This window comes from Hylobates moloch, unplaced genomic scaffold (genome assembly GCF_009828535.3).
Source record: "Hylobates moloch isolate HMO894 unplaced genomic scaffold, HMol_V3 SCAFFOLD_14, whole genome shotgun sequence".
NCBI lineage: Eukaryota > Metazoa > Chordata > Mammalia > Primates > Hylobatidae > Hylobates > Hylobates moloch.
In genome coordinates, this window is record NW_026652289.1 from 2,242,263 (window position 1) to 2,269,553 (window position 27,291).

General features: G+C 63.7%; 1 protein-coding gene across 1 annotated transcript; it reads right to left on the reverse strand.

The window, feature by feature from the left end:
* On the reverse strand, window positions 1-27,291 carry PFKL (phosphofructokinase, liver type). The gene is made up of 22 exons (XM_032175594.2): window positions 27,126-27,291; window positions 20,578-20,651; window positions 16,215-16,292; window positions 14,997-15,186; window positions 14,149-14,314; window positions 13,614-13,658; window positions 13,274-13,382; window positions 10,878-10,973; window positions 10,688-10,780; window positions 8,588-8,713; window positions 7,769-7,833; window positions 7,042-7,105; window positions 5,311-5,457; window positions 5,050-5,120; window positions 4,203-4,290; window positions 3,411-3,563; window positions 2,674-2,838; window positions 2,426-2,487; window positions 2,077-2,188; window positions 1,289-1,388; window positions 1,085-1,190; window positions 1-637 (listed from the first exon to the last, which is right to left on the reverse strand). Exons 1-22 carry the CDS (start codon window positions 27,208-27,210, stop codon window positions 490-492), a joined length of 2,343 nt encoding a protein of 780 aa, XP_032031485.1. The 5' UTR covers window positions 27,211-27,291; the 3' UTR covers window positions 1-489.

Here is a 27,291-nt window from a genome sequence, read left to right on the forward strand (position 1 = left end):
GACGGATGCACCCCACAGTCAGGGTGAATTTATTTCTAGAAAAGGTGACAGGTGCTGCACGTGGGCAGGAGCAGGTCACAGTGAGGCAGGGCCAGGGGCATCCCCCTCTCAACACAACCCAGGCGCCAGCAGCCTACCAGCCAGGTAGGGCGAGGGCTAGCCCATGTAGTGAGCCCAGCGTGGGGAGACGCTGAGGGCCCATGGGGCGCCAAAGCCAGGAGGCAGCAGCCTCCAAACACTGACAGTGCCACGTCCCCTGGGCAGGAAGGTGGATGCCCCAGGGCGCTCTGTCCTCCTGCTGGAGGGCCTGGCAGGCTGGTCTCAAGACACCAGCCCCAGGGAGGCCTGGCAGGTGGCCAGGGATAGAGGCAGGGGGTGGGCTGAGCAGGGACGCAGCCCCCACCTGCCTGCAGGCTCCAGACACAACAGCCCAGGCCCCATCTGAGCCCTGGCGCTGCGGCTGGCATGGGAGGGGGCTGGGGAGGGGCCTCAGAAGCCCTTGTCCATGCTCAGGGTGTGGCGGGTCACGTGCTCCAGCTCCCCTGACACGTAGGCGGCCATACTGATGCGGTATTGTGCCAGCATCTTCAGCATGAGCCGCAGGCTCAGCCACCACTGCTCCCGCGGCATGCGGTGCCTGTGCAGGGCGGGGATGGGGGGATGATGGGGAGTCAGGGGTCAGGGCAGCTCTTCAGGCCACGCCCCCAGCCCCCCCACCCCGCCGACCCTGCGGCCTGTGCATGCCCCTCCCTCTGAACATCTCGATATCATGGAGCTGGGACGGGTCTGGGGTCCCCATCCCTCGGAGGCACAGCACAGTCAGCCGCAGCCGCCCTCAGGCGTGCCCACTCCTGGCTGCCCGCTGTGCCCCCATGCCCACCCAAAAGTATCGCCCAGTGCTGTGCTCAGAAGACTTGGGCATGGTCCCTGCTCTCCACAGCCTGGCGGGGACCCGGGCGTGGGGGCCCAGGAGGCCTTGCGGGGTCAGGGTGCGAGTGGGGCTGGGCCTGGCACACCTGCCTCAGGGAAGGTCTGGGCCACCCCTCAGCCCCACCCGCCTCCACGAGGCTTCGGTGGAACTCACTCGAAATCAGTGTCTTTTTTGAGCTCAGTGACGGGGCTGAAGGCCACCGCCTTCTTCTTCAGGCCGATCACGCAGGCCGAGTCTGGGGCATTGGCGAACACCCGTCCTGCAAACAGAGGCACGTGGCAGCCCTCCACAGCCAGGCCCTGCCCCAGGAAGCCAGGGGAGGGCAGAGCGGGGCCTCGGGTCGCACCCACCACCTACCCTTGCGGTAAACCTCACGCAGCTTCTCCGACAACCACAGCATGGCCTTCACCCCCAGCTTGGTCCCGTAGTTCCGGTCAAAGGGGGTTGGAGCACCACCCTGGAAATAGGTGAGGCCGGTTCCTGGACTCCCCTGGGCTGCCTGGGCCAAGGAGAGGGGAGGCCCAACCCCAGTGCAGACAGGGTCCCCACGGGGAGCCTCCCAGGCAGATTCCGACACCCATTCCTTCCAGCCCGTGCACAGTTCCCGTCTGTTCCCGATCGAGGACCCTGCCTGCTCTCTCCAGCTCCAAGTCCAGGCCAGAAGCTGCCTCCGAGGCCGGCAGTCGGCTGCCCCCTGGCCAAGTCAAGTGACTCCTGGGCCCTGCATCGCAGCCGGTGGCCCCACCTCGGGCCCCATGCCCAGCCACCCTGACTCCCCTTCCTGGCTCAGAAAACCCCAGGACGCAGGCTTTCTGCAGGGCCACCATAAGGCAGGGAGCATACCAGGATCTAGGTGAGGGGCTCGGCGGAAGTGGCCACAGGAGGCCTGGCAGGGGTGGGGAGCTCGGCTCAGCTTGTGAATGCCCTGGCTTGGGCCCCGGCTCCAGCCCCAGCCCCACCCCTTCTTGGAATGAGACCTCACCTAGATACGGGCCTCGGTCCCCTCACTGGGGCAGGGCACACATGCCCGAGGGCCTGCCGGGAGTGCCCGTGGGTGCCCGTGAAGGCTGGGACCCCTGGGCCTGGGGACAGATGGTGGCAGGAAAGAGAGGCAGGCCTCTCAGAGCCTCACCCCTGCCCCACACCTGCTGCAGGTGGCCCAGGACGTTGGTCCTGCAGTCGAAGACGCCCTTGCCCTCTGATGAGTACAGATTGTACAGGAACTCCGTGGTGTAGTAGTCATGGCACTTCTCGTTCCTGAGAGGGACAGCAGGGCCTGAGTCAGCGGGGAACGAGTTCAGGTCTCCCCCAAATCCTGAGTCCCCACTGGGCCAGGCCTGGGAGAGGGAGTGGCAACTCCCAGGAAAGCCACCCTCGCCCACCCTCTCCAAGGACCCCTCCTGCCTTCTCCTGCCCAGCCGCTCCTCAGCAGCCCCACCCCTAGCCCTGAGGGTTGGAAGCTCAGCTGTGGCCGGGGACCCATGGCAGCCTCACCGCAGCACCAGGCCCCTCTGAATGTCTGTCTTCATCTTCTCCGTCATGTGCTCCACGTTGACCTGCGGGAGGGGCAGACACGGATGAGCCGGAGGAGGGAATTCCAGGCTGACCAGCGATCCAGGGCCAGCAAGAGCACTGGGCTATGAGTCCCGCCTGCCCAGGCGCTGCCCTGCACTGGCCGGCCTGAGTGTCTGGGGCCCAGGCTGGCATGCCGGCGGGTCTGCCGCAGCAAGGGCTGGGCTCACCTTTAAGTCATGGATGTTGAAAGGGTCTTCGAAGACGTAGGCGGCGTCGGCCCCCACAGCAATGCCAGTCACGGTGGCCAGGTAGCCACAGTAACCCCCCATGGTCTCCACAATGAACACACGGCGCTTGGTCCCCGAGGCGGACTGTTTGATGCGGTCACAGCTCTGGGGGACAAGGGGGGTCGGGGTCCTCCACGTGCCCACCCTTCCCTGCAGGCCATGGGCATGGCTACCCTGCAGGGAGCCCTGTGTCTCCAAAGCCAGCCTGGGGCTGACGCACCCAGACAGCCAGCAGCACCAGGCTTGGGCCCACCTCCCACCTGGGCCCCACAGGACCAGGGTTCTCAACCAGGCGACCCCACCCCCCCCCCCAAGGCACAGTGGACAGCGGCCTGCACACACACTGGCTGTGAGCGGGCAGGGGTGTCCCTGGCACCCTTGGACAGAGGCCAGGCGCTGCTCTTAGACTACCCAGCACTGGGGCAGGGACACTCCCGCCTTAGTCTCCCCATCTGAGCTCATCACAGTAGCGAGGAACAACGCAGGGCCCTCCTGGCCCTGGAAGTGGCTATGGCAGGGAGCTGAGCCCCTTCACCTGGGCCTGTGCCCCACAAACCCCAACCCTGGCAGCCCTCCCGGGTGCTCACCATGCACTGTCCCCTCCAGCAGCCTCCGTAGGCTCAGCCCCACCCCACAAGGGCCTGGGCATGGCAGGCAGGGGTCCAGGAGCCCCGTACCTCCATGGCGGCATTTACAGCGGTGTCGGAGCCCAGGCTGAAGTCGGTGCCAGGGACGTTGTTGCTGATGGTGGCTGGGATGACGCACATGACGATGCAGAGCTCCTCGTAGCGCCCACGAGCCTCCACCAGCTGCAGCACCCCTTCATAGGCCTGCAGCAGTAGGGACAGGGGGCAGGTCAAAAGCAGCACCAAGGCCAGGGTGGGCCAGGGACGGGCTCTGCCAGCGGCCGCCCAGCCCTGCTCCCTGCTGACCTGCCACGTGCCCCGTGCTGGACGCCAGGACCCACCTGCTCAATCCCCTGGGGCTGGGCCAGGCAGTCAGCCTGGTGTCATCTCAGGACACCTACCAGGGAAACTGGACTCTAATGAGGGTCAGGAGGCCCCTCCAACCCACTCTGACCCCAGATCCACTCCATGGAGGGCAAGGGGGAAGGGCTGTCATTTATTCATTATTTAGCGACAGCTTGCCCCGTGCCAGGACACCACGTAAGCGATGCCATCCAGCACCTACACCTCTGCCTCCTCGCCTCCCTTCTTTCCCATCCTCGGCTTCTGAGTCCTCTTCCTCCCCTGCCCCTCCCCAGCACCGGGGTTAATCGGACCCTTGTGAAGCTTTCCGGAGAAAGTAAAGAACCCCCCCGAGCCCACACACCACACTTAAAACCCCGATCCTCTCAGCCGCTGCATCGGCCCAGCTGGCACGTGGGTTTTCAGGACAGGCCCCCTCGGCGGGAGGACACCTTGGCTCTCTTGTGCCCCAGGGCTTTTTCGTCCGTGGGCAGCCCTCACCTCAAACCCGCCGACCACCAGCAGGGCGTGGATACCATAGATGCGGATGTTCTCCACAATGGACTCCAGCTGGCCCTTGGGCAGGGTCCTGCAGTCAGAGACACATCCGCATGAACACGTAGCGCCCGGGGACACGTGTCCGGATTGCATCTGATCACAGAAAGGCATTGCCTTGGCCATTCCCCCGAGCCGGTCAGCAGTCACTGCAACGCCCTGGATGTGGCGCTGTGGCTCCACTCGGAGAGGGACACACAGGCCCAGCGTGAGCCGCCTGGGCACCACTCAGCATCACCAGGCACCGGCCAGGCAACCGAGTGAACCCCCCACCCCCCTGGGCTCCCCATGGGAACCCCTTCCTGCCCGAGGCGTTCTCGCCCAACACTCAGTGGCAGGAGGGGATGCTTCCTCTGGCCCTTGCAGCCACTCAGTGGCTCAGGACTCAGCAACTTCCCCTGTAGTCACACAGGGTGACTGTGCCCACCCCATGCCCACGGAAGGGTCTAAGGCCCTGGGACAAAAGCCATCAGACAGGCCCACAGCCTCAGCCAGAGTGCTGACAGAGCAGGCTGCCTGGCCCGGCCAGGCAGGGACAGACGCTGGCTAGCTTCCTTGCCACAGAGAGCCCACCGTGGGCAGGGGGCCGCCAGAGCAGCCTGCCCTACACAGCTGAGCTCAGGCCAGGAAGCCCCAGGCAGGAGGCGTGAAGCCTGCTCTGGGCAGACCACCAGCAGGAAGAGGGGCTGAGCCCAGGGCCCCGGGCTGGGTTCCCCTTGCCGCCCCCACCTGCAGGGCCTGGATACTGCGCCTTGGCCCTCCTGCCCCCAGGTACCCGCAGCAGGCAGCTCACCTCTTGGTCCCCAGCATGGAGCCACCACGCCCCAACCAGCCGGCCACGTTGTACCAGCCTACTTCTTGCACCTGCCCGGAGGAGATGCAGCTTCAAGGGCCAGTCTGAGCCTCTGGCCAACTCCCCCCAGGCCTGGGTGGGCACCGACACGCAGACCCAGGCCTCGGCCTCCACCTCCAGCAGCCAGCCTTCCACAGGAAACGCCCCAAGTCTGCATACAGAAGGCCCAAGTCCTCATTTGTTTGCCCCGGCTGGACCCACCTGACCCTTGGCTAGGCCTTCGAAGCCATCGTGCACCACGTATACTGTGTGTCCGTGGGAGATGCCGGTCCGCACCGCCGAGCGCACAGCCGCATTCATGCCAGCCGCCGGGGCCCCCACGTTCAGGATGGCCAGGGAGAAGTTAGACTTCAGAGAGAAAGGGAGACGAGCATGAGGCACGGCCGGGGAGGGGACCCCCAACCTGCACAGGAGGTCAGCAGGCCGGCAGGTTCTGGAAAAAGGGGCCAGGCCCTGCCACCAGCCTGGACACTGCCCAGCACACCAACTGCCCTGGGAATACGGTATCTGTTCTAATTCCAGAAGATTCTGGTGAAGACCAAAAGAGACACAGTGCAAGCCTGGCCCCCTGGCACGCAGGCAGCAGAGGAGGCAGAGGGGGCGAGCACCGTTGTGAAGCCAGGCTTGGGGGCGGGAGCACAGGTCAGTGCCCACACAAGGGGCTGGCAGTGGGCGGGGGGGCGGGGGGTGAGGAAGGGGCCCTGACTATCCTGTTTTCTAGTAGCCACGTTAAGGGAAGGGAAAAGACGTGGAGACAGTCCCATCAGGACTACAGTTAATTTAACCCGATGGACACAAAACCCCACTACGTCTATGTGAATCCAGTGACGGCCGCCACCACCTCCTCTCCACCCCAGTGCTGAGGCTCTGAACCTGGCGCGCATCTGTCACATGCCGCACACCCCACTTGGCAGCAACCACACCCAAGGGTTCCACAGCCACATGGCCCCATTGGGTCCTGGTACGAGCCAGCCCTGCTGCCCACAAAGCCAGTCACGCCCCAGCCAGGTTCTGGGTTCATGGAGACCATGTTGCCCCACCACGGAGGGTGGAGCCCACTGACTGGCTCTGGGGATAAGCAGGAGGCTGGAGCAGCAGGGACACCCAGAGATGACCACGGAAGGGAAGACCAGACCCAGGCTGGGCCACGCTGTCCGCCCCGGCCTGCAGCTCCGGCTGTGGCTCAAGGGGCTTGGCAGCCAGGACCTCACTGGCCATGACTCTCTCTACAGGGCCCTCGTTGTCCCCTAGGACTTTAGAAACAAGCCATTTCATCCTTATTTTAGAGAGATCCCATTTCCTGAGGTTTTCAGCTGTTTGGGACATTTTATTTTCAGAGTTTCACTCTTGTCACCTGGGCTGGAGTGCAATGGCACGATCTCGGCTCACTGCAGCCTCCACCTCCCGAGTTCAAGCGATTCTCCTGCCTCAGCCTCCTGAGTAGCTGGGATTACAGGCATGTGCCACCACCACGCCCAGCTAATTTTTGTATTTTTAGTAGAGGCGGAGTTTCGCCATGTTGGCCAGGCTGGTCTTGAACTCCTGACCTCAGGTGATCCGGCCACCTCAGCCTCCCAAAGTGCTGGGATTACAGGCGTGAGCCTGGCCACGGGGGACATTTTCTACACAATGGCTCCTCCTCTCCTGAGTTAAGCCTGTGGGCCTGACTTCATTTCCATCAACCACTGAGAAGCAACAGCCAGCCCTGCAGCCAGGGTCCCAGCCTCTGGGACCTGCCAGCCACAGTTGTGTCTGAGCCCAGGCAGGGGTCAAGCCCACCCTCCCTGCTCACAGCTCGGACCCCAGCAGGAGGGAAAGTGGGGGCAGGAGGGAAAGTGGGGACAGGCGGGCCCAGCCACAGGGGCCAGCGTGAAGAGGTTGCAGAATAACCGAGCCCGTTCCTCCCTCTGTGGGTGCCGCTCCCTGCCTCACCTTCTCCTTGGGGGGCTTCTGGTGGGCGAGGAGCTTGTAAATGTTCCAGTTGTTCTCGAAGCTCCTGGAAAGGATTCGGGTCACGCCATGCACAGCCCAGCAGCCCCACGGCACACAGCCACAGTGCAGCCGTGACAGAGCCCAGGAGGCTGGTCACAGGCACACGGCCCGATGGAAGCTCAGCCATGAGGCAGCAGACACCGCGTATGCCAGGCAGGGCACCTTCCACAGAAGGTGAGAGACCCCCAACATGAGGCCACGCCAGCCCGTGCAGCAAAGCACGTGGCCGGCATCCAGCTCAAGGGAGGGTTGGCCAACTTGGTAGCGGGTGGGGGCACGGATGGGAAACCAGACGTCCAATCCAGCCTGACCCGGCCACCAGGATGCCTGCAGGAGGGCGGCACCCACACCCAACACCTGCCAGCCTTCCCAGCCCCCGCGGGGCCACCCCATGTCCTAGGCTTGCGTCCACAGCTTCTCATCCCCTCGCCATGCCCATATCCCTGTGTACTGGGCCCTGCCCGTGCCACCGCCCAGGGTGTCCTGTGGCACCACACCTCCCAGCCCGCCTCCTGTACCACCCGCAGGCCCCTTCCTCCCTCGATCTTCAGACGCGGTGCCTAGAAGGATGACCCAGGCCAGGCGTGCACAGCGCCACCGCGGCACGTGCTGCCTGGCACCAGGACCCAGCCATGTAAGAGTGCAGGGGTCTGCTGAGGGGGCTTACCCACCACGGAGCTGGATGGCCTCATCAAACCTCTTGTCATCCATGGCTTTCTGCACTTCTTTGGTCTTAAGGAAGAGAAACAGAACACAGACTATGCGGTGCCCGGCCCACACACCCATGGCTACTGCCCCATCCGGTGGGCCTGACGAGGGCAGATCTGGCCGGCATCTCCTGACCCTGGCCCAGGCCTGGCAGCCTCTCCCTGGGAACAGTGGTCCCCACCAAGGCCAGCTCCTCTGAGGCTGGCTGAGGCCAGGAGGCCCTACCCTGCCCCCAGCTGCCCTCCTCTCCTCCCAGCAGCTCCAGCTCCAGGCAGGGCCACTCTGCCCCAGTTGCAGGCCTCCAAACCCACTGAGCCAGGGCTGGACCAGCCCCCACACCCGGCCCCCTCGCCTCTGCCCTCCCCGTACCTCCTCTCCCGGGGTCCCTGCTCCAGCCACCCCAGTGTTCCCCATCACCTGCCCGAGCTCCTCCCAGGGCTCTGCTCTGATCACCGGCCCCTCCTCCTCCAACCCATCGTAACCCCAACTCCTACCACTGCCCACAGAAGCTCAGTAGCCGTGGACCCCTGTGACTCCCCTGCTCACCAGGCTCCCTGCAGCTCCGACACGCCTCTTGGGGAACGTCCCAGGTCCCACGTCCCACCTGGGGATGTGCTCACACCCCTCCCCTCCCTAGAGACCTGGGATGCCCTGGGCCAGCCACGAGGCCCTGCCCTCCGGTGCCCACAGTGCTCGGGCCCCCAGAGAGCAGTGGGGCCTGTGAGTGGGGACTGGGGAGAGGGGCCAGGTGGTTCTGATGGGGGGCCCCAGGGCTTACCATCTGCACACACTCCATGAGGGGCAGCCGCACTGACTGGTTCCCCGAGAGGGTGACCACGCAGGCCGGCGTGTCAGGCGTGGCTTCCAGCAGCGCCATCACCGCCTCCATGCCCATCTTGCTGCTCTGTGGCGAGGGGTTCAGGCTGACACACCCACTTGGTCCCTCTACCCCAAGCCACATGCCCATCCTCTGCAGATGCGCAAACCCCAGCTTCCAGAGGCCCCCACGCTGACGGAAACTTCCAGAACAGGTGGCACCAGAGATGGAAACGTGTCTGACCAGCATTCACGATGGCACGCCGGACACCATTTCACAGAGTCCTCGCTGCCCTGCTGGGAGGCCCAGCCTGCACTGCGGGGTGCAGGGTGCCATGCGATGCAACCCACCCACTGTCGCTCGGTGCCATCGCTGGGCGCGCAGGGCAAGGGCGGGAGCCAGGTCCCCAGGGCCCCATCCGCTGCGATGGTTCCTCCCGTGGAGGCCCTCATGTCGTGACTTCCCTGGTGTGTGTCCGCGCCAGCCAAGGGGCTGGGCAGTGGACACATCCAGGAGCTGCCCCCCAGGGACACACTGCAAAGGCAGGCCCCAGCCCCACCCCGGGAACCGGCCACAGTGGACAAGAAAGCCAGGCCTGCGGCTGCCGTGGCCATCCCATGACCACCAGCGGCCAGCCCGGTAGCAGCCCAGCAGCTGCACCCCCGGGGCCACAGGTTTTTTCATCTTCCAAGTGAGGCACAGGCAGCACCTTATTCCAGGCGGTCTCTCTAGGACACTGTTTAGAGAGCAGCCTCGGAGACACTCCCCATGCAGGATGAGGCTCCTTGGAAAAGTCCAGGTTATCACTGCACGTGCTAGGGTCCCCTGGCCCCCTTCGCGGCACCCAGTGGGAATACGGGCTCAGGGAGCACAAGAACACTGACACTCTGGGTGACAGCTGCAGCTGGGGATGATCAACTGTCCTTTGTTTCGGAGCCGGCATTGGGCATCCGAGACACTGGCTGGAAAACCCAGCAGCCTGCAGGCTGGGAGCACGTGGCTGGCCTGGTCACAGCAGCGGCATTTCCATCACCCAGGCTCGGCGGCGGCGGCTGGCTTGCCCTGATGTCCCAGGCCTCTTACGAGGCTCTTCGGAGTGAGCCTGAGGCCTCACAGAGGGGACAGCAGCTGCCTGGCTGGGTCGGCAGGGCCCCTCTCTGAGGAAGCATCCCCTCTGTAGAGTGGCCCCCGTCCAGCTCTGTGGGTTCCCTGGGAATGCTCGGCTCAGCACAGGAGTCACAGGGCCAGGTGCAGTCACAGGGCTGGGCGCAGTCACCTGGTCTCCCTCAGCACAAGCCCACCTGTCTGACAGTCTCTGGCCCTGCCTGAGAGGGTGACCACCCTCATACACAGGCATTTTGCCTACCATGGGGCCTGCCTGGCCCCAGACCCATTCCATCTGTCTCCAACTTGATTCCCATTTTGCAGAGGACAAAGTGAGACCCAGCAGTGATCGGGACCAAGGACGGCGAGCCAGGCCAGACCCCGAATGCTCCCTCCCAGCACCAGCTCCCCAGACTGTGATGCCGCCAGACCCCGAATGCTCCCTCCCGGCACCAGCTCCCCAGACGGTGATCCCGCCAGACCCCGAATGCTCCCTCCCGGCACCAGCTTCCCAGACTGTGATGCCGCAGGCACCGCCCTCTGCCCACCCAGCCCCTCTCTCAGGGCCTACCCCTGGCCCTGACTGCTGCCACCTTGGGCTGGCAGGGGGTGGGGGGCAGAATGGCCGGGAGGCACAGGCTGGTGGGGAGCCTCCCATGGTCCCCAGGTCTGAGTTCCCTACGCCTGCAGGGGAACGGATAAGCCAGGCCTCAGTCTCCCCCAGGAGGAGCAACAGCTTGAGGGAACACCCACTACACACCCACATTGACACACCCACACACACTGACACACACACCCACAAGGACCAGGCATCCCCCACGCATACACCCCACACACAGCCATGGACACTCACCCACAGCCACATGGACACAGTGCACCTGCCACGCTCGCGTGCACACTGTCCACACACACACACACACCCACGCACGTACGCAGGGCAGGGTGACGGCCACTTACCAGGACTCGGTCGAAGGCAGAGGGCGTCCCTCCCCGTTGCACGTGGCCCAGCACAGTTACACGGGTGTCGAAGCCCAGCCTCTGAACCACCAGCTGCAGGACAGTGGGAAGGACCAGCCCTGAGCCCCAGCCCACACGGCCTAGAGGAGCAGGGGGTCTGCCCAGTGGCCACCCCCAGGCCCACACGCACGTCCTTCACGTAGCTGGACGAGATGGGCTTCCCGTTGCGGTCGATGGCACCCTCAGCGATGATGATGATGTTCAGCCGGGACCCAAGGCTCCGAGTCTGGGTCAAAGACACGACAGGGCTCAGCTGCCAGGCGGGGAAACCTGCCCCGGACACAGCCCCCAGGCGCCAGGAGCCCTCCCTGGGGCCACCATCCCCAACCCACGTCGGCCAGGGCACAACCCCCACCCAGCAGGAGGAAAGCAGGCCTGGAGCACGAGGGCAGAGATGAGGCTGGGCCCACTAGGACCCCCGCCCTCCAGGAGGCGGTGCCCGTAAGCCTGGGAAGGGCAGCAGGGGAGGAAGGGGGCCCTCGGGGCTGGGCCCAGCACGCACACGCTGGAGCTGGGCCCTTGTGTCTGGTGAAGGCTTTCAGGCAGGAAGACACACAGGGCTGCAGCTCCATGGGGCACAGGGCAGAGGGGCCTGCCCGGGCTAGCCTGGGCCACTTGGGGCCCCTGTGAGCTTCCATCTGCTCATCCTTACAACCAGGGACCTCACATCGCTGGCACCAGCCAGGGCTCCCCGGACACCCTGCACCCTGAAGCCACTGTGGGTCCACACTGGTGCACATAGGACACACTGTCCCCTCTGCCAGCCTCAGGCTGCTGCCTCAGCACCACACACCAGCCGCGGCCCAGCTCTCTGGGAACTGAAAGGGCTTTCCAGCCGTCCACTTCAACGACCCAGCCAACATTTGTGGGACTCGCTCTGAGCCACAAGCCCCATGTTTGCCCACCACAGGCCACAAAGCCTCCTACAGGGACAGGGTTGGAGCAGCTCAGACAGGGCCTGGGTGCGTTGGGAGTGGAGGGCTACCTGGAGGAGGTGGCACCAGTGCAGGTGAGGTCAGACACCCGGAAGATGGGCTGCAGGTCCCACAGGAGAGCTGCGCCACCCTCCCTGCCCCAGTGCACCCTGGGTGGTGGGCAGGGTGGGAACCCGCATGTTACAGGAGGAAACAGACTCAGCGAGGGCCTGAGCTGCTCACACAGAGCAGGAAGGAAGCAGGTGGGCCGGCCTTGCATCCAGGCCACTTCCAGGAGGGCCCAACCTGAGTCGCAGACGTAAGCTAAGGCCGAGGTCACCACTGCAGCCGGGACCCCCGGGGTGAAGTCCCTGCCCTAGGAGAGCAGGCCCCTCATAGGACCCGCACCTCGGGCCAGCCTCGCCTATTGGGCTCCGTCTCCTCCCAGCCCCCAGGCTCCATTGGGGAAGGTTCTAGAAGCCAGGTCATTACCCATGGCCTCTCCCACTGCCCTCGGCAGCGCTATACAGCCACGCGGAGGTGGAACCAGTGTCCACGCAAATGGGAGTGACGCTGCCACCTTCACATGGGGACAGGGATACCGTGTCAGCCCCAGACCCAGCCTCTGCCCCCAGGGCTGGTTCCAGTGGTCCCGCCTCAGCCCCAGCGCACAGACAACAGAGCTAGAGCCACGGGGGCCCCTGGGCTTGCCCTGCATGGCCGGGTGTGGGCGCAGGACAGCCTGAATGGCCCGCGCCTCTGGTCCACCATTGAGCCCCGCCCCACCGAGGGGCTGACCTGTCCTAGTTGAGGGGTCTCAGGGTCCACAGGGCAGTGTCAGCCTGTTCTAGGCCAGAGCCCCCAACTCCACCCCAAGGGAACCAGAGGGCGGCATTCCAAGCACCCCCACTCCAGACACACCCCTCCCTACCAGGCACCCTCCATCCCTCCCAGAGGCGGTCTCGGCCTCCCAGCAGCCTCCCCACTCTCTCCTGCTTCCAGGACCTCCTGTCCACTCGGTGGCTACAGCCACTTTCTGACACATCTTTCCAGGCTAGAACCCACCCCCGGGCCCTGACTGCCCTCAGGGGAAGGCCCTGCTCTCCACCTGGCCCAGCTCCTGGCCTTGCCGCCCCCAGGGCCCTGCTGTCTGGACCTCACAACCAACCACCTCCCACTGGCCCAGGCTCAGCAGTCCCACCCCAGGAAGCAGCCTCACCGAGCTCCCCACACTGACCACAGAGCTGAGCCTGGGGCAGCGGTGGCCTGAGTGACCCTCTCCACCTCCTGCCCACTGGGGGCAGGACCACAGGTGCCTCACGGAGGTCAGCCCCGTAGCCCCCCACTCCTTGCACGTCCTGCCCCGAGGGGCACCTGCAGCTGCTGATGATCCAATAAGTGATAGATGAGTTGGTCAAAGCTGGTCCCAAAACCCCAGGGGCGCTACCCAGTGCCCCAGGACACCTGCGGCCCCACCCAGTGCCCCAGGACACCTGCGGCCCCACCCAGTGCCCCAGGACACCTGCGGCCCCACCCAGTGCCCCAGGACACCTGCGGCCCCACCCAGTGCCGCAGGACACCTGCAGCCCCTAGCAGGCTGGACGGCACCCACCTCACCCAGCCTCTCGCACATGAAGTTCTCCCAGCCGTCCTCAGGTGGAGCCTCGGGGATGAACAGCCAGTCGGCCCCCGAGGCCAGTGCAGATACCAGCGCCAGGTACCTGGAGGGACAAGCGCCTGCCTGCTCAGGACCCCCACCCAGTCGTTGAGGGGAGCTTCCCTGTACCCAGAGATCCGACTCTGGGCCACAGCTTCTCTGTCTCTCCCGGCCCCCACCTGGCTCTCTCACACCCATGGTGTTAAATGATCCCTAGAATAAATATGCCACACCTGTCGCTGCGGTCCCCAGCAGCACCCGGCCCACCCCAGCCGGCCAGGAAGCCCCTCCTCACCCGCAGTGCCGGCCCATCACTTCCAGCACGAAGGTCCTCTGGTGGCTGTGGGGATGGAACAGGAGGATGCATCAGTGCCAGCCACACAGCCCTGCCAGCCCGATTCCCTGCGGGGTGCTCAAGGGACCCACTGGATGGAGAGGCAGGCAGGGGACAGCCCCTTCTCACGCCCAGGCTCTGAGCGAAAAGATACCTTGGGTTCCTTCTAGCCTTTGGGCTGGTTTCGACTGCTCCAAGGCTGAGGGTCATTTGCCGAGCCCAGGCCTGGCCAGCCCAGGACTTCCTTTGGGGGCGTCACACCCCAGGACAAGCAGCTGCCCCTCAGAAGGGGCTGCACAAAGGCCCCCCGCAGCCTGGCAGAGTGGGAGTGGAGCCCGCTGTGTGTTCCCCCAGCTGGGGGCTGAGGGTGGCTGGCCTGGATGCTGGGGGCTACCAGAGTCCACTGCCCTTGCGGATGGCCGTCACCCTGAGACCACCTCACCACCGTGCGGGGAGGAGGGGCCCTGAGCTGGCCGCTGGCGCCGGCGTCACTCACCTCTGGGCAGTGGTGGTGATGGCATCGATGACCTCCATGATGCGGTGGAGAGCCGAGTCGGTGCCGATGGTCATGTCAGTGCCGCAGAAGTCGTTATCAATGGAGCCCACGAGGCCGGCGATGTTCAGGTGCGAGTAGGTCCGGGCCGTAGTCTCTGAGATCTTACCTGGGCCAGGAGCGGCGGGAGGGCCTGGCTGAGGCTCCACTGGCCCCACCACAGGGCCAGAGACCCCTGTCCTGCCACCCTTTCCCCCGCATCCCAGGCGTGCAGCCTGGCAGGGGCCCCGGAGTTCCAGGCTCAGCCTCCTCCTGCCTGGAACCCTGTGGCAGCACGGCTGGATCCGCTGGGGCCAAGTGCAGACGAGGGACCTCTGGGGTGCCTTGCAGAGCGGCCAAGGCCTCGCCTCAGGGTCCCCCACACGAGGGACATGGAACACACACGGCTCTGAGAGGCCACTTTCCAAGCAGCAATCTCGGGACTCTGTGTCTTATGTCACCCCAGTTTTAACTCTCTTTCTGCAAACTGTGACCACGCCTGTCCAGAATCTCCCTCGGATCAATCCCAGAGAAGACTTGTCCACGCCGCGTAGGGTGAGCGACGCCGGCCTCCACCAGCCCAGGCACTGCCTGAGTCCCCTCCCTCAGGCCTGAGCACTGACCTCCATCTCTGGGAGACCTCCGAGCTCGCGCTGGCAGACGCCACTCCTCCCCGGCCAGTGGCCAGACAGCCACTCCTCTGCCTCGGGGCACCCAGGACTCCCTCCTCCCTCTGTCCCGCCCATTCCCATGCCTGGCAGCAGCGGCAAAACAAAACCCCAGGGCCTCCAGTGCACCGGGCACAGACCCACCTTCCGCCACCAGCTCCTCCAGCAGGCTGCCCCACTCGCTGCGGAAGATGTTGGCACCCGTGAGGCTGCCATCCCCGCCAATGACGCACAGGTTGGTGATGCCATGCTGGACCAGGTTGTAGGCCGCTGCCCGGCGCCCCTCCCTGGTGGTAAAGGCCTTGCAGCGAGCACTGCCAATGATAGTGCCACCCTGCAAGAAGAGGCCAGAACCTTCAGGAGAGATGGCAGGCGGCAGACAGCCCCTGGGATCATCGGAGGGACCCCAGGACGGGGCAGCAAGGGGACCGGCAGACCCTGCAGAGTGAGGGGCAGAAGCCCCGGGGTCTCTGGAAACCTGAGGTGGCCCTACCTCCCCGGGCCTCTCTCCTTGGAGAGACAAAGAGGAAGACAATGTCTGTCCGGGCCCGGGCTTGGGAAGCCCAAAGGTAACAGAGTGGAAGGCTCTGGAGACCGGAAAGCACAGTACACACACGCGTAGGCTGCCACACACAGGCCCTGTACCAACGCAGGGAACTGGCCGGGGCCTCCAGGGCATGAGCCTCAGCAGCTGCAGGTGTGCTCACGTGGCCCCTCGTAGGCAGCCTCAGCCAGGGCTCCTCCAGGACCCAGCACGGCCACGTCTCCAGGCCCTCCTGGCCCCTGGCAACCCCATGACCCAGCGACCCAACAATTCCATGGCAGCAGATGACAGGGTTGGCCCGAACCTGAGCCCCTGTGCGATGGGACATGTGTGTGTGTGACTCTGAGTACATATGTCTGTTTCTGTATCTGTGTACCTGTGTGCGCATCTGTGTGTCTACGTGTGTATCTGTGTATTTATGTGTCTGCATGTGTCTATCCACGTGTCTGTCTCCGTGTCTGTGTGCATCTGTGTGTGTCTGTGTGCACGTCTGTGTCTGTATGTGTGCGAGCGTCTGTGTCTGTGTGCACGTCTGTGTGTATGTGTGCGAGCGTCTGTGTGTGTGTGTCTATGTCTGTGTGTATCTGTGCACACATCTGTGTCTGTGTGCACGCCTGTGTGTGCACGCCTGTGTGTGCACGGGTCTGTGTGTGCATGCGTCTGTGCGTGCGTGCATCTGTGTGTGTGTGTGCGTGTCTGTGTGCATGTCTGTGTGTCTGTGCACATCTGTCTCTGTGTGTGTGTCTGTGTGTGCAGGTCTCTCTGTGTGTCTGTCTGCGAGTCCGTGTGTAACATGCATCCGCGTTCCCAGGCCTCACCAGCTGGATGATGTTGGAGACGCTCAGCCAGTTGGCCTGCTTGATGTTCTCACCTCCCTCCACGAGGCCCTCATAGCCCTGAAATCAAGAGTGGGGCAGGCATGAGATAGGGGACCCCATGGCAGCCGGCAGCATGTGGTTGGGAGCAGGATTTTCACCCCAGCAGCAGAAAGCAGGACCGGCGTGCTGACTGTGAGGCCCCACCATCATCCCAGGGCCTGGGGTAATGGGGTCTGGGTGCCCCCCAGGGGGCTCCAGACACCCTCTGCACAGCTGGTGAGTCCGTGTGTCCCGGGGCGTGACTCCCGTGGCAAGCGCTTTGGTGCAGGGGCCTGTCTGAGCTCCCTCACCCCACCCAGATCCACACAGGCAAGTTCAGCACCCAAAGGCCCCAGCGGAGCCCGCCATCCAGCTCCTGAGGGTGCATCCTAGGTCTGCCTGTTCTGAAGTCCTAGAAATGACACTGCAGAGGCTGCTGTATGTGGCTCCTTCTGTCCCCCCTGGAGTCCTCCTGGGCACGCGGCCGGCGGGCTGTGCGGTGCATGCTTCTGCTGTGTGGCGGCCGCGTGAACAGCCCAGGCTACCATCTGCTCACCAGAGCGGGCAGCTGAGAACACACACACCTCCCTACAGGCAGGCCCCTGCCCGAGGGGGCTCCTGAGTCCAGTGGACCCGAGTGGCCATCGCCCGTAGGGCCGGCAACACCCCAGGCAGGGGCTCCGGGCTCCGCGTCCCGCCACGCTGGCCACACTGGGCCTTCCATCCAGTGCCGTGGATCTGCCCCTCGTGCGGTTCTACCTGGGATTTCCCAGATGGCACCTGCACAGCCTCCACGCCATGTGCCTGTTTCCTACTGCACGGCCAGCCCTTTCTTGTTGTTTGAGAGGAGGGACACTCATGACTGCATTTCACTAAGGGTGTGGAGAAGAGAAGGGCGGCCTCCTCCGTGCAGCCCCGGTCCCTCCATGGCATCAGCAGCCTTCTCCAGGCAGTGAGGTGAAGCAGTGGAGCAGCCATTCCTCGGCTGGGGCTAATGCCAGCTCAGCTGTGGGCTTCTGCTCCTCCCTCCGCCTCCTCCCCAACCGGGTGCCAGGGCCCTGGGGGCCAGGAGGGCAAGTGCCTCAATCAGGCAGGGGGTCAAGGGACAGTGCACGCTGCAGGGCGCGTGAACATCCCCACTCTGGCCATGGCAGGCACCCAGCCTGATGGCCTCCCTTCCCCACCAGCTGGGCTGGGGGACAGGTGCCCCTGCCCCATCTCAGGGGCTGATCTGAGGGACCACAGAGCTACTTCCTCCGGCTCAGGCCAGGCCAGCCTGGCCCCTCTGGTTGTACCAGCCCAGAGCTAGGAACAAGGAAAACAGGAAAATGATTCCAAACCCACAGCCCCACCTGAGCAGGAGGCCATCAAACACAGATCTGTCTGCAAAACTCAGGATCCAATACAGAGCCCAGGTGCCAGCCAGGCCCCTGCCCCACTGGGCGGAGGGACAGGCAGGTGTGGCCAGCCCAGCAGTCCCCAGAGACCCCACAAGACCAGTGGCTCAGGTCTGCTGGAATCAGTCTCACAACCTCCTCCTACCCTTGGAACCTTCTAGAAGCGGTTTGCCCCCCTCTACCCACTTTGTTTCCATATCTGTCCTCCTTGGCCGAGCTCACCTTCCCCTCCTTCCCCTCTAGCCCCGCCCCCTCCTCTCACTCCTGCAGGCCTGGACCCCGCCCCTCCTCTCACCCCTGCAGACCTGGACCCCGCCCCCTCCTCTCACCCCTGCAGGCCTGGACCCAGGCTCAGGGCCCTCCCTGCTGCGCTGTGGGCTCTTCTTGGGGGGATAAGAGCAGACTGTGCCGAGCCCTCCTTTGTGTCAGAACTTGAGAAGGGTTTTCACCTCCAAGGCCACCCTCCCTTTCCGCCCTAACAACAGCCCCAAGGAGAAGGGATCGGTCTCTCTGCTGAAGGAAGCCAGCGCTGGGGGCTCAGAAACCCAAATGCTGTCTGATGTGAACTGACGCAGCCGCAGGGTCTCCCTGACCTCCCCCTTCTGCCTCTCGACCCTCTGCCTCCTCCAAGCTCAGGATGCAGCTGCTCCCTGAGGCCCCCGTATCTGCCTAAAGCCCACAGCTGCTGGAGAAAGGAACAGTGACGGCCAGTCCCCTCCCTGAGTTTCCATGCACTGAGGTCATCGCAGGAAGAAAGACCTGTGTCTGCCAACACACCTGGGCAGGTGGTCACCAGGACAAACAGATGCTGTCCAAGCCCATTGAATCCCCTAAAAACCATTCATGGCCGTGCGCGGTGGCTCACGCCTGTAATCCCAGCACTTTGGGAGGCAGAGGCGAGTGGATCACCAGAGGCCAGGAGTTCAAGACCAGCCTGGCCAACATGGTGAAACCCCATCTCTACTAAAAATACAAAAAACAGCTGGGCGTGGTGGTGAGTGCCTGTAATCCCAGCTACTCAGGAGGCTGAGGCAGGAGAATTGCTTGAATCCGGGAGGTGGAGGTTGCAGTGAGCCAAGATTGTACCGCTGCACTCCAGCCTGGGCAACAGAATGAGACTCTGTCTCCAAAAAAAAAAAAAAAATTCCTACCCCCCTAGAATCATCCAGGCTGCCCATGCCCCTTTCCCCTGGGAGGAGGGCAGGTCAGCATCTTCGCCCTACCTCTCCACGCCTGTTCACAGTGAATGCCAGCACCTCTGCCCTATTAATCTGCCTTTGGCAAGTGGATTTTTCCAAGAACCTTCACAGGACGGAGGGGAAGTCTTCCCTGGGCCGCTGTACCAGAATGTCTCACATCAAAATCTGCCTCTTAGATGTGGATGTTTCTGAGCTAAAGCCCACTAGGCAGCAGGTTCGGGGAAGCTCTCAGCCTTGCCTCCCTTCGAGAGGAAAGCAGCACACAGCATCCCAAGACTCCTCCTGCTCCCGCCTGGACAGGATGTAAATGCCCCTCACAACCCTCAGGACCCAGAGACAGCCCCAGGACCCGCGCCTACCCCTTCATTCCTTATCCCATAAACTCACCCTCCTGCATTCCCCCACCTCCGAGGGCCTCACACTGTGTCCCCGTACCCCTCGGCTTCTCCATGCGCACTGGTCTCTGCTGGGCTCTGCAGAAGCCAGGACTCTAGGAACAGCAAAGTGCCTCTTGTCCTCTTTTCCAGGACACACTCTGCACCGATGAACCTGTTTTCTGTCTTTTCCCACAGGAGTCTTTCCCAACCACAAATGTGTGGGGGTTCAGGAAAACCCTAATTTCTCCCTTTGCCACTTAGAAGAAGAAACTGAAGGTCAAGCAGGTGGCAGGAGGGGTTTGTAGGGACACAGCCCAGCCTGCCTTGAGAGGCCCCACACCCAGCTCCCCAGGGCTCTGAGACCTGCTTCCTAATCCAATACTGGCAGGACCCCAGCCCCACCCCAGCCTGGCCACAGGGAGAGGACGGGCCAGCACAGCCTGCCCACCCGCTCATTCATTCACACGGTCCTGCAGAGGGAGGGCTGGGAAGGCTGCTGTTCCCTGGGGCCAAGATGGGGGAACTGAGACCCAGGGCGGTGAGCAGTGAGCGGGGTGGGGCTGAGTGCCTGGGGCTGCAGAGCTGGGGTTGCTACATTTTATGCAAACAGCTACATATTACATAAAAAGTGGCAACAAAATAACAAAAGGCCTTGTCTTGTGGAAAATCACCTGACGAGGCAAGAATGCAGCCTGTGAGTGCGTGGTGTGGCCCAAGTGTGGGAATGCGCCTGTGTGTGCGCACGTGTGAGTGCAAGTGTGGGTGTGTAAATACCCAGGACGGAGGGCGAGCCCCAAATCTCCCACGGGGACTGGGGCAGTGGGGCATCTGCTGCTCCTATGAGAACACAATGAACATGGACGCAGCAGAGCTGCTGCCAGGGGCTGTTGCCCGGGTTTGGGTAGTGAGGCAGGAGGCTGGGGAGGACAAGGGCAGAGGCGGTGAGGTCCCTGGTCCCCACTCACAGAGGCCTCGGGGCGGGACAAGGGCCAGGCTGGGGAACACCAGGCAGGGGTGTGGTGGGTGGGGCCTGGCCCGTCAGCCAGCGATCACTGTAGGAAGGGCCTATGCTCCCTCTCCACCCAGCTCCTTCCCTGCCCCCAGGCCCGCCCCCTACAGCCTCTGAGCCTCCAGCCGGGCTGAGTCCCAAGGCAGCAGGTCTTCTCTTCTTTCTGCAGATGCCTCTGGCCTGGCCCCAAGCTCCCCCTCACACTCCCCAAGACCACATACCCGTCAGCTCCTCCAGGCCAGGACCACCCCGTCTCCCAGGGTGACCCACAAAGAACACACCTCGGCATGCGCCTCAGGAGGTCCCCACTCCCTGCACACACACAGCCCACCTTGGCCTTACCTCGTAGATGAGGAAGACTTTGGCACCCACATAAATGCCCATGCGCGTCACAGCCCGGACAGCAGCATTCATGCCTGTGGAGGTCAGGGCACACCTGTCAGTCCCACGCTGAGAAGCAAGGCCCTGGACACCCTCCCCATCTCAGAGGACAGGGGGTCGGGGAGGCCTGGACACCCTGTCCATCTCAGAGGGTGGGTGGTGGGGGAAGGCCCTGGTCACCCTCCTCATCTCAAGAGGGCAAGGGTCAGGGAAGGCCCGGACGCCCTCCCCATCTCAGAGGGCAGGGGGTAGGGAAGGCCTGGTCACCCTCCCCATCTCAGAAGGCACCAGGCCAGGAAACCTGAGGACCAGCCCTGAGCCCCCGGGTGGAGGCTCGGGTGAACCCAGCAGGCTCTAGGCGTCAGCTTCCGAGCACCTGGAGTATGGTGCCCAGAGATAAACTGGGAGCATCCCATGCAGGGCATGGCAACCAGGCGTGTGTGGGTGTCCCGAACTCCACACCCCGCCGCCCCAACCTCTGCCACGGATCCCCCACACTCACAGGCCACGGGGCCAGGCCTTGACCACAGAGCAGGATAAAAAGTGGGGCAGGTGGAAAAGGGGCCGGCACCTCCCACACCGGCCCCCACCCCAAACATTCAGGCTGCGGCACGGGGATGGAGGAGCCGGGGAGCACCTCTGGGCACTGAGGAAAGCGCTCGCTGGAATGCTCATGGGCTCCTTCCTCCGCAGTGAGACGGGGGACTGAGAACAGAGCCCCTCCGGCCTCAGCCACCCAGGGGACAGCACTGCCCTGCCCCAGGGCCTCAGGGACCCTCACCCCCCAGCCTGGACATGACGCTGGTGCCACCAGGCTCTGAGGTCACTTCCTCTTTCCTGTCCCCTTGCCCTCGGCTCCCAGGACTGCAGTGAAAGAAATAGCCCGTCCCGGCGGGGGCCTTGACAAAGCCGGTTTCCTGGAGAGGGACATTAACAGAGGAGGCGGCACGCAGGAAACGCTGGTGCTAATGTACCTCACACCTTCTTCCCGAGAGCCCCCATCTCAAAAGATATCCGTGACTTCATACAAAAGGGGCAGCCAAGACCACCTAATCTTCAGAGAGGAGGAAACCCATGCCGGCGGCCGGGGTCCCCCTCCGAGTGAAGTCTGGGGCCGTGTAACAGGCCTGAGCTTGCGCTTGCCCCTGGGACCAGCCCTGCTCTTCCTGCCTCCCTCCCGGCACCCGTACCATGCCATCCATCCCTAAGCCATGCGGGTCCTGTGTCCCCAAGCCTCGTGCCCCTCAAAAGCCCCTGCCCTCCCACCCCCCTGCACTCGCAGAGGCGGGAGGTGCTGACTTGCCGGGGGCTCCTGCTCAAGCCTCGGCAGCTCCCTTGAACACGGAGACCCCCATGAGACGACTCTCGACCTCTACCCTGGTTACACATGCTTCGCATCTGCTCTCCAGCTTGGCGTGGGGCTCAGCAGGAGGGAGGGAGCAGGTGTGAGGTGAGGTGCCACACCTTGAGAAACCCCAGGGATCGGCACACTGTTCCCACGTAGCAGCCAGAATATCTGCCACCATCCCCACACTACAGGAATCCAACGAGGTCCCAGAGGGAGGGTGAGGGACCTTGCAGAGCCCAGCAGGTGGCAGCAGAGCCAGGACTCACCCAGACCCATCCTCAGGTTCAGTAGGTGGCGCTCTCCCCACCCAGCAGCCAGGGGATCCCAACAGGGGAGCTACAGCCAAGCCCGGCAGCCATCCAGGAGGAAGGGGCACAGACGTCAGAACAGGCAGAGCACAGAGCCTGCAGGGAACTGGAGCTGCCCACACTGGCAGCTTCTCCACTTGAGCAAGCAACCCCGTCTCTAAAGGAACAGTGCCTCCCTCACATCCCCACACAGATGGGAGCGCGGCTGTTACAGCTGAAACCAGGGCGGGAACCCAGCAAGCATCCCACACACACCCAGAAAGCCAAGCTCCCCAGACAGACAGCCGAGCCCCCCAGAAACAGCCGAGCCCCCCAGACAGCCGAGCCCCCCCAGACAGCCAAGCCCCCTCAAAACAGACAGCCGAGCTCCCCCAGAAAGACAGCCGAGCCCCCAGACAGCCAAGCCCCCCCAGACAGCCAAGTCTCCTCAAAACAGACAGCCGAGCCCGCCAGACAGCTGAGCCCCCCAGAAAGACAGCCGAGCCCCCCGACACTGAGCCCCCCAGACAGCTGAGCCCCCCAGACAGCCAAGCCCCCGCCGAAAGACAGCCGAGCCACCCCAACACCTGACAACCAAAAACAGTCAGCAGAGCCAAGTCCTGCTGCCTGAAGCTGGGTGCCCAAGGCGGTGCTGTGACTACAGGCTCCCTGTCCTCCACCCTCACTGGAGTTGGGGGCAGTGAGGGAGATCCACTCAGCCACAGCTGGCCGAAGCTAAGCCTCTGTCCCTCCCTCGCCCTCCCTGCAGACCTGGTCCCATCACAGGTCCAAGCCCACCTCTGGCAGGCAGCAGCCGAGGCAGGGCAAGGAGAGGGCAGGAGCAGCGCACCCAGGCCACCGTCCAACCACAAGGCCTCTCTGGTGTCCCCAGCTCCAGGCGGAGTCAGTGTGCCACTGGGCAGGTCAGCCCAGGGTCACAGCCATCTCAGCAGCTGGCCTGGTGGGCTTGTCAAGGGGCCTGGGAACAGCAAAGGGGCCCCAGGGTCAGGGGTCAGCGAGGGTGCCCCTCGCTTCCAAATGTCTTCAGGGTGCTCTGCAAAATAAAACCTGCTTTGACGCCCAGAGACAATGAAGCTGCCAAAACCCAGCTTTGTGCTGAGCCCTTGGGAGGAGAACAAAGTGGCCATGTCACACGGCCACTTTGTTGTTGGGACTGGATTTTAGAATGGGACTGGAACGGGACATGTCCTGGACTTTAGAACGGGACTGGCTGCGGCCTGAAGGAATAAATTTTCTCTGTCAACCTCATTGGAAGCTGTAATCTTCAAAAGACCTTTTTAATGGTCCTTTAATCGGCTCTTCTTTCTCAAAATAAACCTCGAGCAGCAGTCGCTGACGCCACACAGTCAGAGGGCAGGCAGGACAATGGGCCTGCCGCTGCCTACCAGCAGGTGATAGCCACCCCCGCCCAGGAAAAAAGGCTGGAACAAACTCGATGTCTGAGGTTGGTGTGCTGGTTCCCCGTGACCTTTCCTCACCATTAGCTCCTGGGCAAGAAAGCAGTGAGCATGAAATGGTCGCAAAGTTTAATGATCAGCTAAGGATGTAAGCATGAGCCTGAAGGCTCCAAACAGGACACCATGTCAGGGAGGCGTGGCAGGCCAGGAAGCTAAGTCCTCACCTGCGATAACAGGAAACCAAGGTTCAAACACGCGGCCAGGGAAAGGCAGGGCACAGTGTCCTGCAGGGGCAGGGAGGGGGCACTAGACAAACGGCCCAGAGAATTAAAAGTGCCCAGGCCAGGGCGAGATGAAGGTGGGCACAGGCAGGACGAGCTGTTTTTTTGTTTTGTTTTGTTTTGTTTTGTTTTGTTTTGAGACAGAGTCTCGTTCTGTCACCCAGGCTGGAGTGCAGTGGCAGGATCTTGGCTCACTGCAACCTCTGCCTCCCCGGTTCAAGCGATTCTCCTGCCTCTGCCTCCCGAGTAGCTGGGACTACAGGCATGCACCACCACGCCTGGCTGATTTTTGGGGCTTTTTCTTTGTTTGTTTTTTGAAACAGAGTCTTGCTCTGTCACCCAGGCTAGAGTGCAGTGGCTCGATCTCAGCTCACTGCAACCTCCACCTCCTAGTTCAAGCGATTCTCCTGCCTCAGCCTCCGGAGTAGCTGGGATTACAGATGCGCACCACCACGCCCAGATAACTTTTTGCATTTTTAGTAGAGATGAGGTTTCACCATGTCAGCCAGGATGGTCTTGAACTCCTAACCTCAGGTGATCCACCCGCCTCAGCCTCCCAAAGTGCTGGAATTACAGGCGTGAGCCACCGCGCCCGGCCTGTTTCAAGTCTTCTAGCTACCTCTGCACATGTTATTGTGCAAATAGACATCCCTGAACAACGCCCTCCCCTGCTCGACAACACGGACCCCAGGCCAACAGGAAAGGCGTGACCCAGAGCCACACAGGACAGGACTTGTGGGCTGGCTAGAAGGAACTTGCAAGGTGGCCTGTCTTGTCCCCAACCCCCCTTTTCACAGAAGGGAAAATCAAGGCCCGAGAAGTCCCAGGACTGGGCAACACTGGCAGGGTGGTGAGGCTGGCTGTTCCATACATCCAACAAACGCAGACTTCAGCATCGGGGCAGAAAGTGCCTCCCAGTCCCCGCTCTCCTGCTGTCCGGCTGACATGGAGGGCACAGAGAAGGGCACACTAGGCCACGGGCTTCCCCTCGACCAGGGTCAGCCTTTCTAGGAAGGCAGTGGGGCCCCAAGAAGAAAAACAGAGCACCCACCATGGGGAGCCACACGGCAGCAGCAGTGGTGGCCAGGGAGAGCCCCGCAGACTGCTTTTCAGAACTCATGAAACAGAAGGACCCTAGTTCTGCCCAGAATGTCAGTTCCTCCCATCCCACTCGGCCCCGATCATCCTCCACGAATCAGCCCCAGCCCTGAACTGGGGAAGTGTGTGGAGTCCTCCTCCCTTGCAGAAAACCACCTGTTCCCTGTCCACGCGTGGGAGCTCGCATACAGAGACGCTGCAGCTGCCCAGGGCTTGGGAAGGGAGGACATTTGCAGAGGAAGGCACAGGCCCAGCTGGGATGCCATGATCGGCCAGCAGGTGCACTGTGGGCACCCTCCCAGCTGCAGCCAGAAAGCGCTGCCCACCCGATATCAGGCACTGGGGCCAAGCTGGGCAGTCGGAACCTCCAGCTCAGACGGAGATGGGAGGCCCACCCAGCCAGCCTGTCCACAGGGCCAGGAGGGGCCTCCCATCTCCAGATCCTCCACCAGCATCCAGAACCGCCCGTCTGTCACCCTGGGTGCCCCTCCCCGCTGGCCCAAGAACCACCTGCCAGGCTGGCCCTTCAGCAACCTCCAGTGAGCCCCTCTTCTCTGTTTAGTCTGTGCATGGGGTGGCGGGGGGTGGGGGGGCACGTGCCACCTCGGGCTCTGAACCTTCCCAACCCTCCACTGCTGCTGCTCCCACTTTGTAGACAAGGAAGCTGGTTGGGGACCCTCTGTGTTTCAGGCAGCCACAGGTGGGCTCTGGGGCTTTGCCAGCCTCACCAAGAAAGCGCCTCCCTGGTGGGCAGGCGGGCCAGCCCCGCAGCAACGTGTCTGCCCTCCAGATTCGGGGCCTTTCTTGTCTAATCTCATGGGATGGAGCTTCCCCAGTTCACCCTCCAAGGCCATGGGTCTCCTCTCCCACCTGGGCCCACAACCCACCAGGCCACGCTCCAGGACACTGCCAGTGGCCGGCAACAAGCAGCAGCTCCCACTCTTGCCACAGCTGTGAGAAGGGCGGGCGGGCGGCCACCACAGGCCTGGCTCAGCCAGGTCTGAAGGAGCCCCTTCTGCAGGCTGGGGTTCAGACAGTGACACCCATGAGCCACTCCTGCCTCCCTGGCTTGGTCCGGGTCAAGGCCCGCTTCCTTCTCGCCTCTTCCTGGCTTCCAGATAGGGAAAAGGAGGGTCAGGTGCCTGAAGCTGGGTGGGGGTGTGTGTCCGCATTTTCTCAACCATTTTCTGAACTCTAAAAGACCAGACCCCGCTGCACAGTGTTGGGGTGCTGGCTGGGCCCCTTCCCAACCCAGCACCTCACTTCTGGTCTCCTAAATCCTCTCCTCTCTCCTCCTGAGGGTTAGGGTAGGTGGCGTCCTGTGCCACAGGTGCCACACTGGACATGTCAGGCCAGAGACACTGGAGGCCGGCAGTGGGCAGGACCGGGCCTCCAGGAGGGGCAGCGTGGGAGGATACCACGCCCTCAGGCCGGACCCCCACCCAGCTCTGCCAAGTTCCAGTCCCCACCACCTGGGGCCTCCCCAGTACCCCTGCAAAAAGGGTGACAACGGGGCTCTGCTCAATGCGCCGGGCAGCTCATCTCCCCACCGCCCTCTTCCTCAGCTACACCCACACGGAGGGCGGCCGCGAGGGCCCCGAGGAGGAGGCGCGGTCCGGGGCTGAGTCCGCCCCCGCCCAGCCGGGAGGAGGTCCCGGAAGCCCGCAGCCTGGCGCCGGCCCTCGGGAGGCACCGGGTCCCCAGGTCGCTTCAGAACCAGGAAGGGCCAGGCTCTGGGGGTGGCGGGACCGGCGCCTGCCGCTCACGTGGCCTCGGGGAATCCTCGGGGGGTCCTGCCCCGCGGCCCAGAGTCGGACACACCCCCGGGGCAGGGCGCGGGCGGTGCCAAGACCCAGGCGGAGGCCGAGAACGTGGCCGGCCGCACGTAGGCCGGAGACCGCGCCGGGGAGGAGCGGGGGACAGACCCGGGGCAGGAGGCCAGGGCGGGAGGCCAGGGCTGGAGGGAGGACGGCCGGCCCGAGACCCGGGTCCCAGGGCTCGGCGGGCGCTCCAGAGGGGCCGGGGCGGAGGCGCCCTCCCCACCCTGCACCGTAACGCGGCCGGGACCCCCGCCCACCTTGCGCGTCGCCGCCGCTGGTCAGGACGCCGATGGCCTTGCCCGCGCCCGACGCCCGCAGCTTCTCCAGGTCCACCGCGGCCATGGCGGCGGCCGAGACCCGGGCCCAGCTCGCACTCCCGCCGCCTGCGCCGCGTCGCCGTCCCCGTCCCCGCCCTGCGCGCGC

What these genes read in the sequence shown, in the direction of transcription:
- PFKL (XM_032175594.2), bottom strand. Translation starts at nt 27,210, where the DNA reads ATGGCCGCGGTGGACCTGGAGAAGCTGCGGGCGTCGGGCGCGGGCAAG. An exon ending in CTGCCTTCGACCGAGTCCTG is followed by an intron (nt 8,714 to 10,687) that starts GTAAGTGGCCGT and finishes CCCTCGCCACAG; the next exon opens with AGCAGCAAGATGGGCATGGA. An exon ending in TGGTGGTCGGCGGGTTTGAG is followed by an intron (nt 3,564 to 4,202) that starts GTGAGGGCTGCC and finishes CTACTGCTGCAG; the next exon opens with GCCTATGAAGGGGTGCTGCA.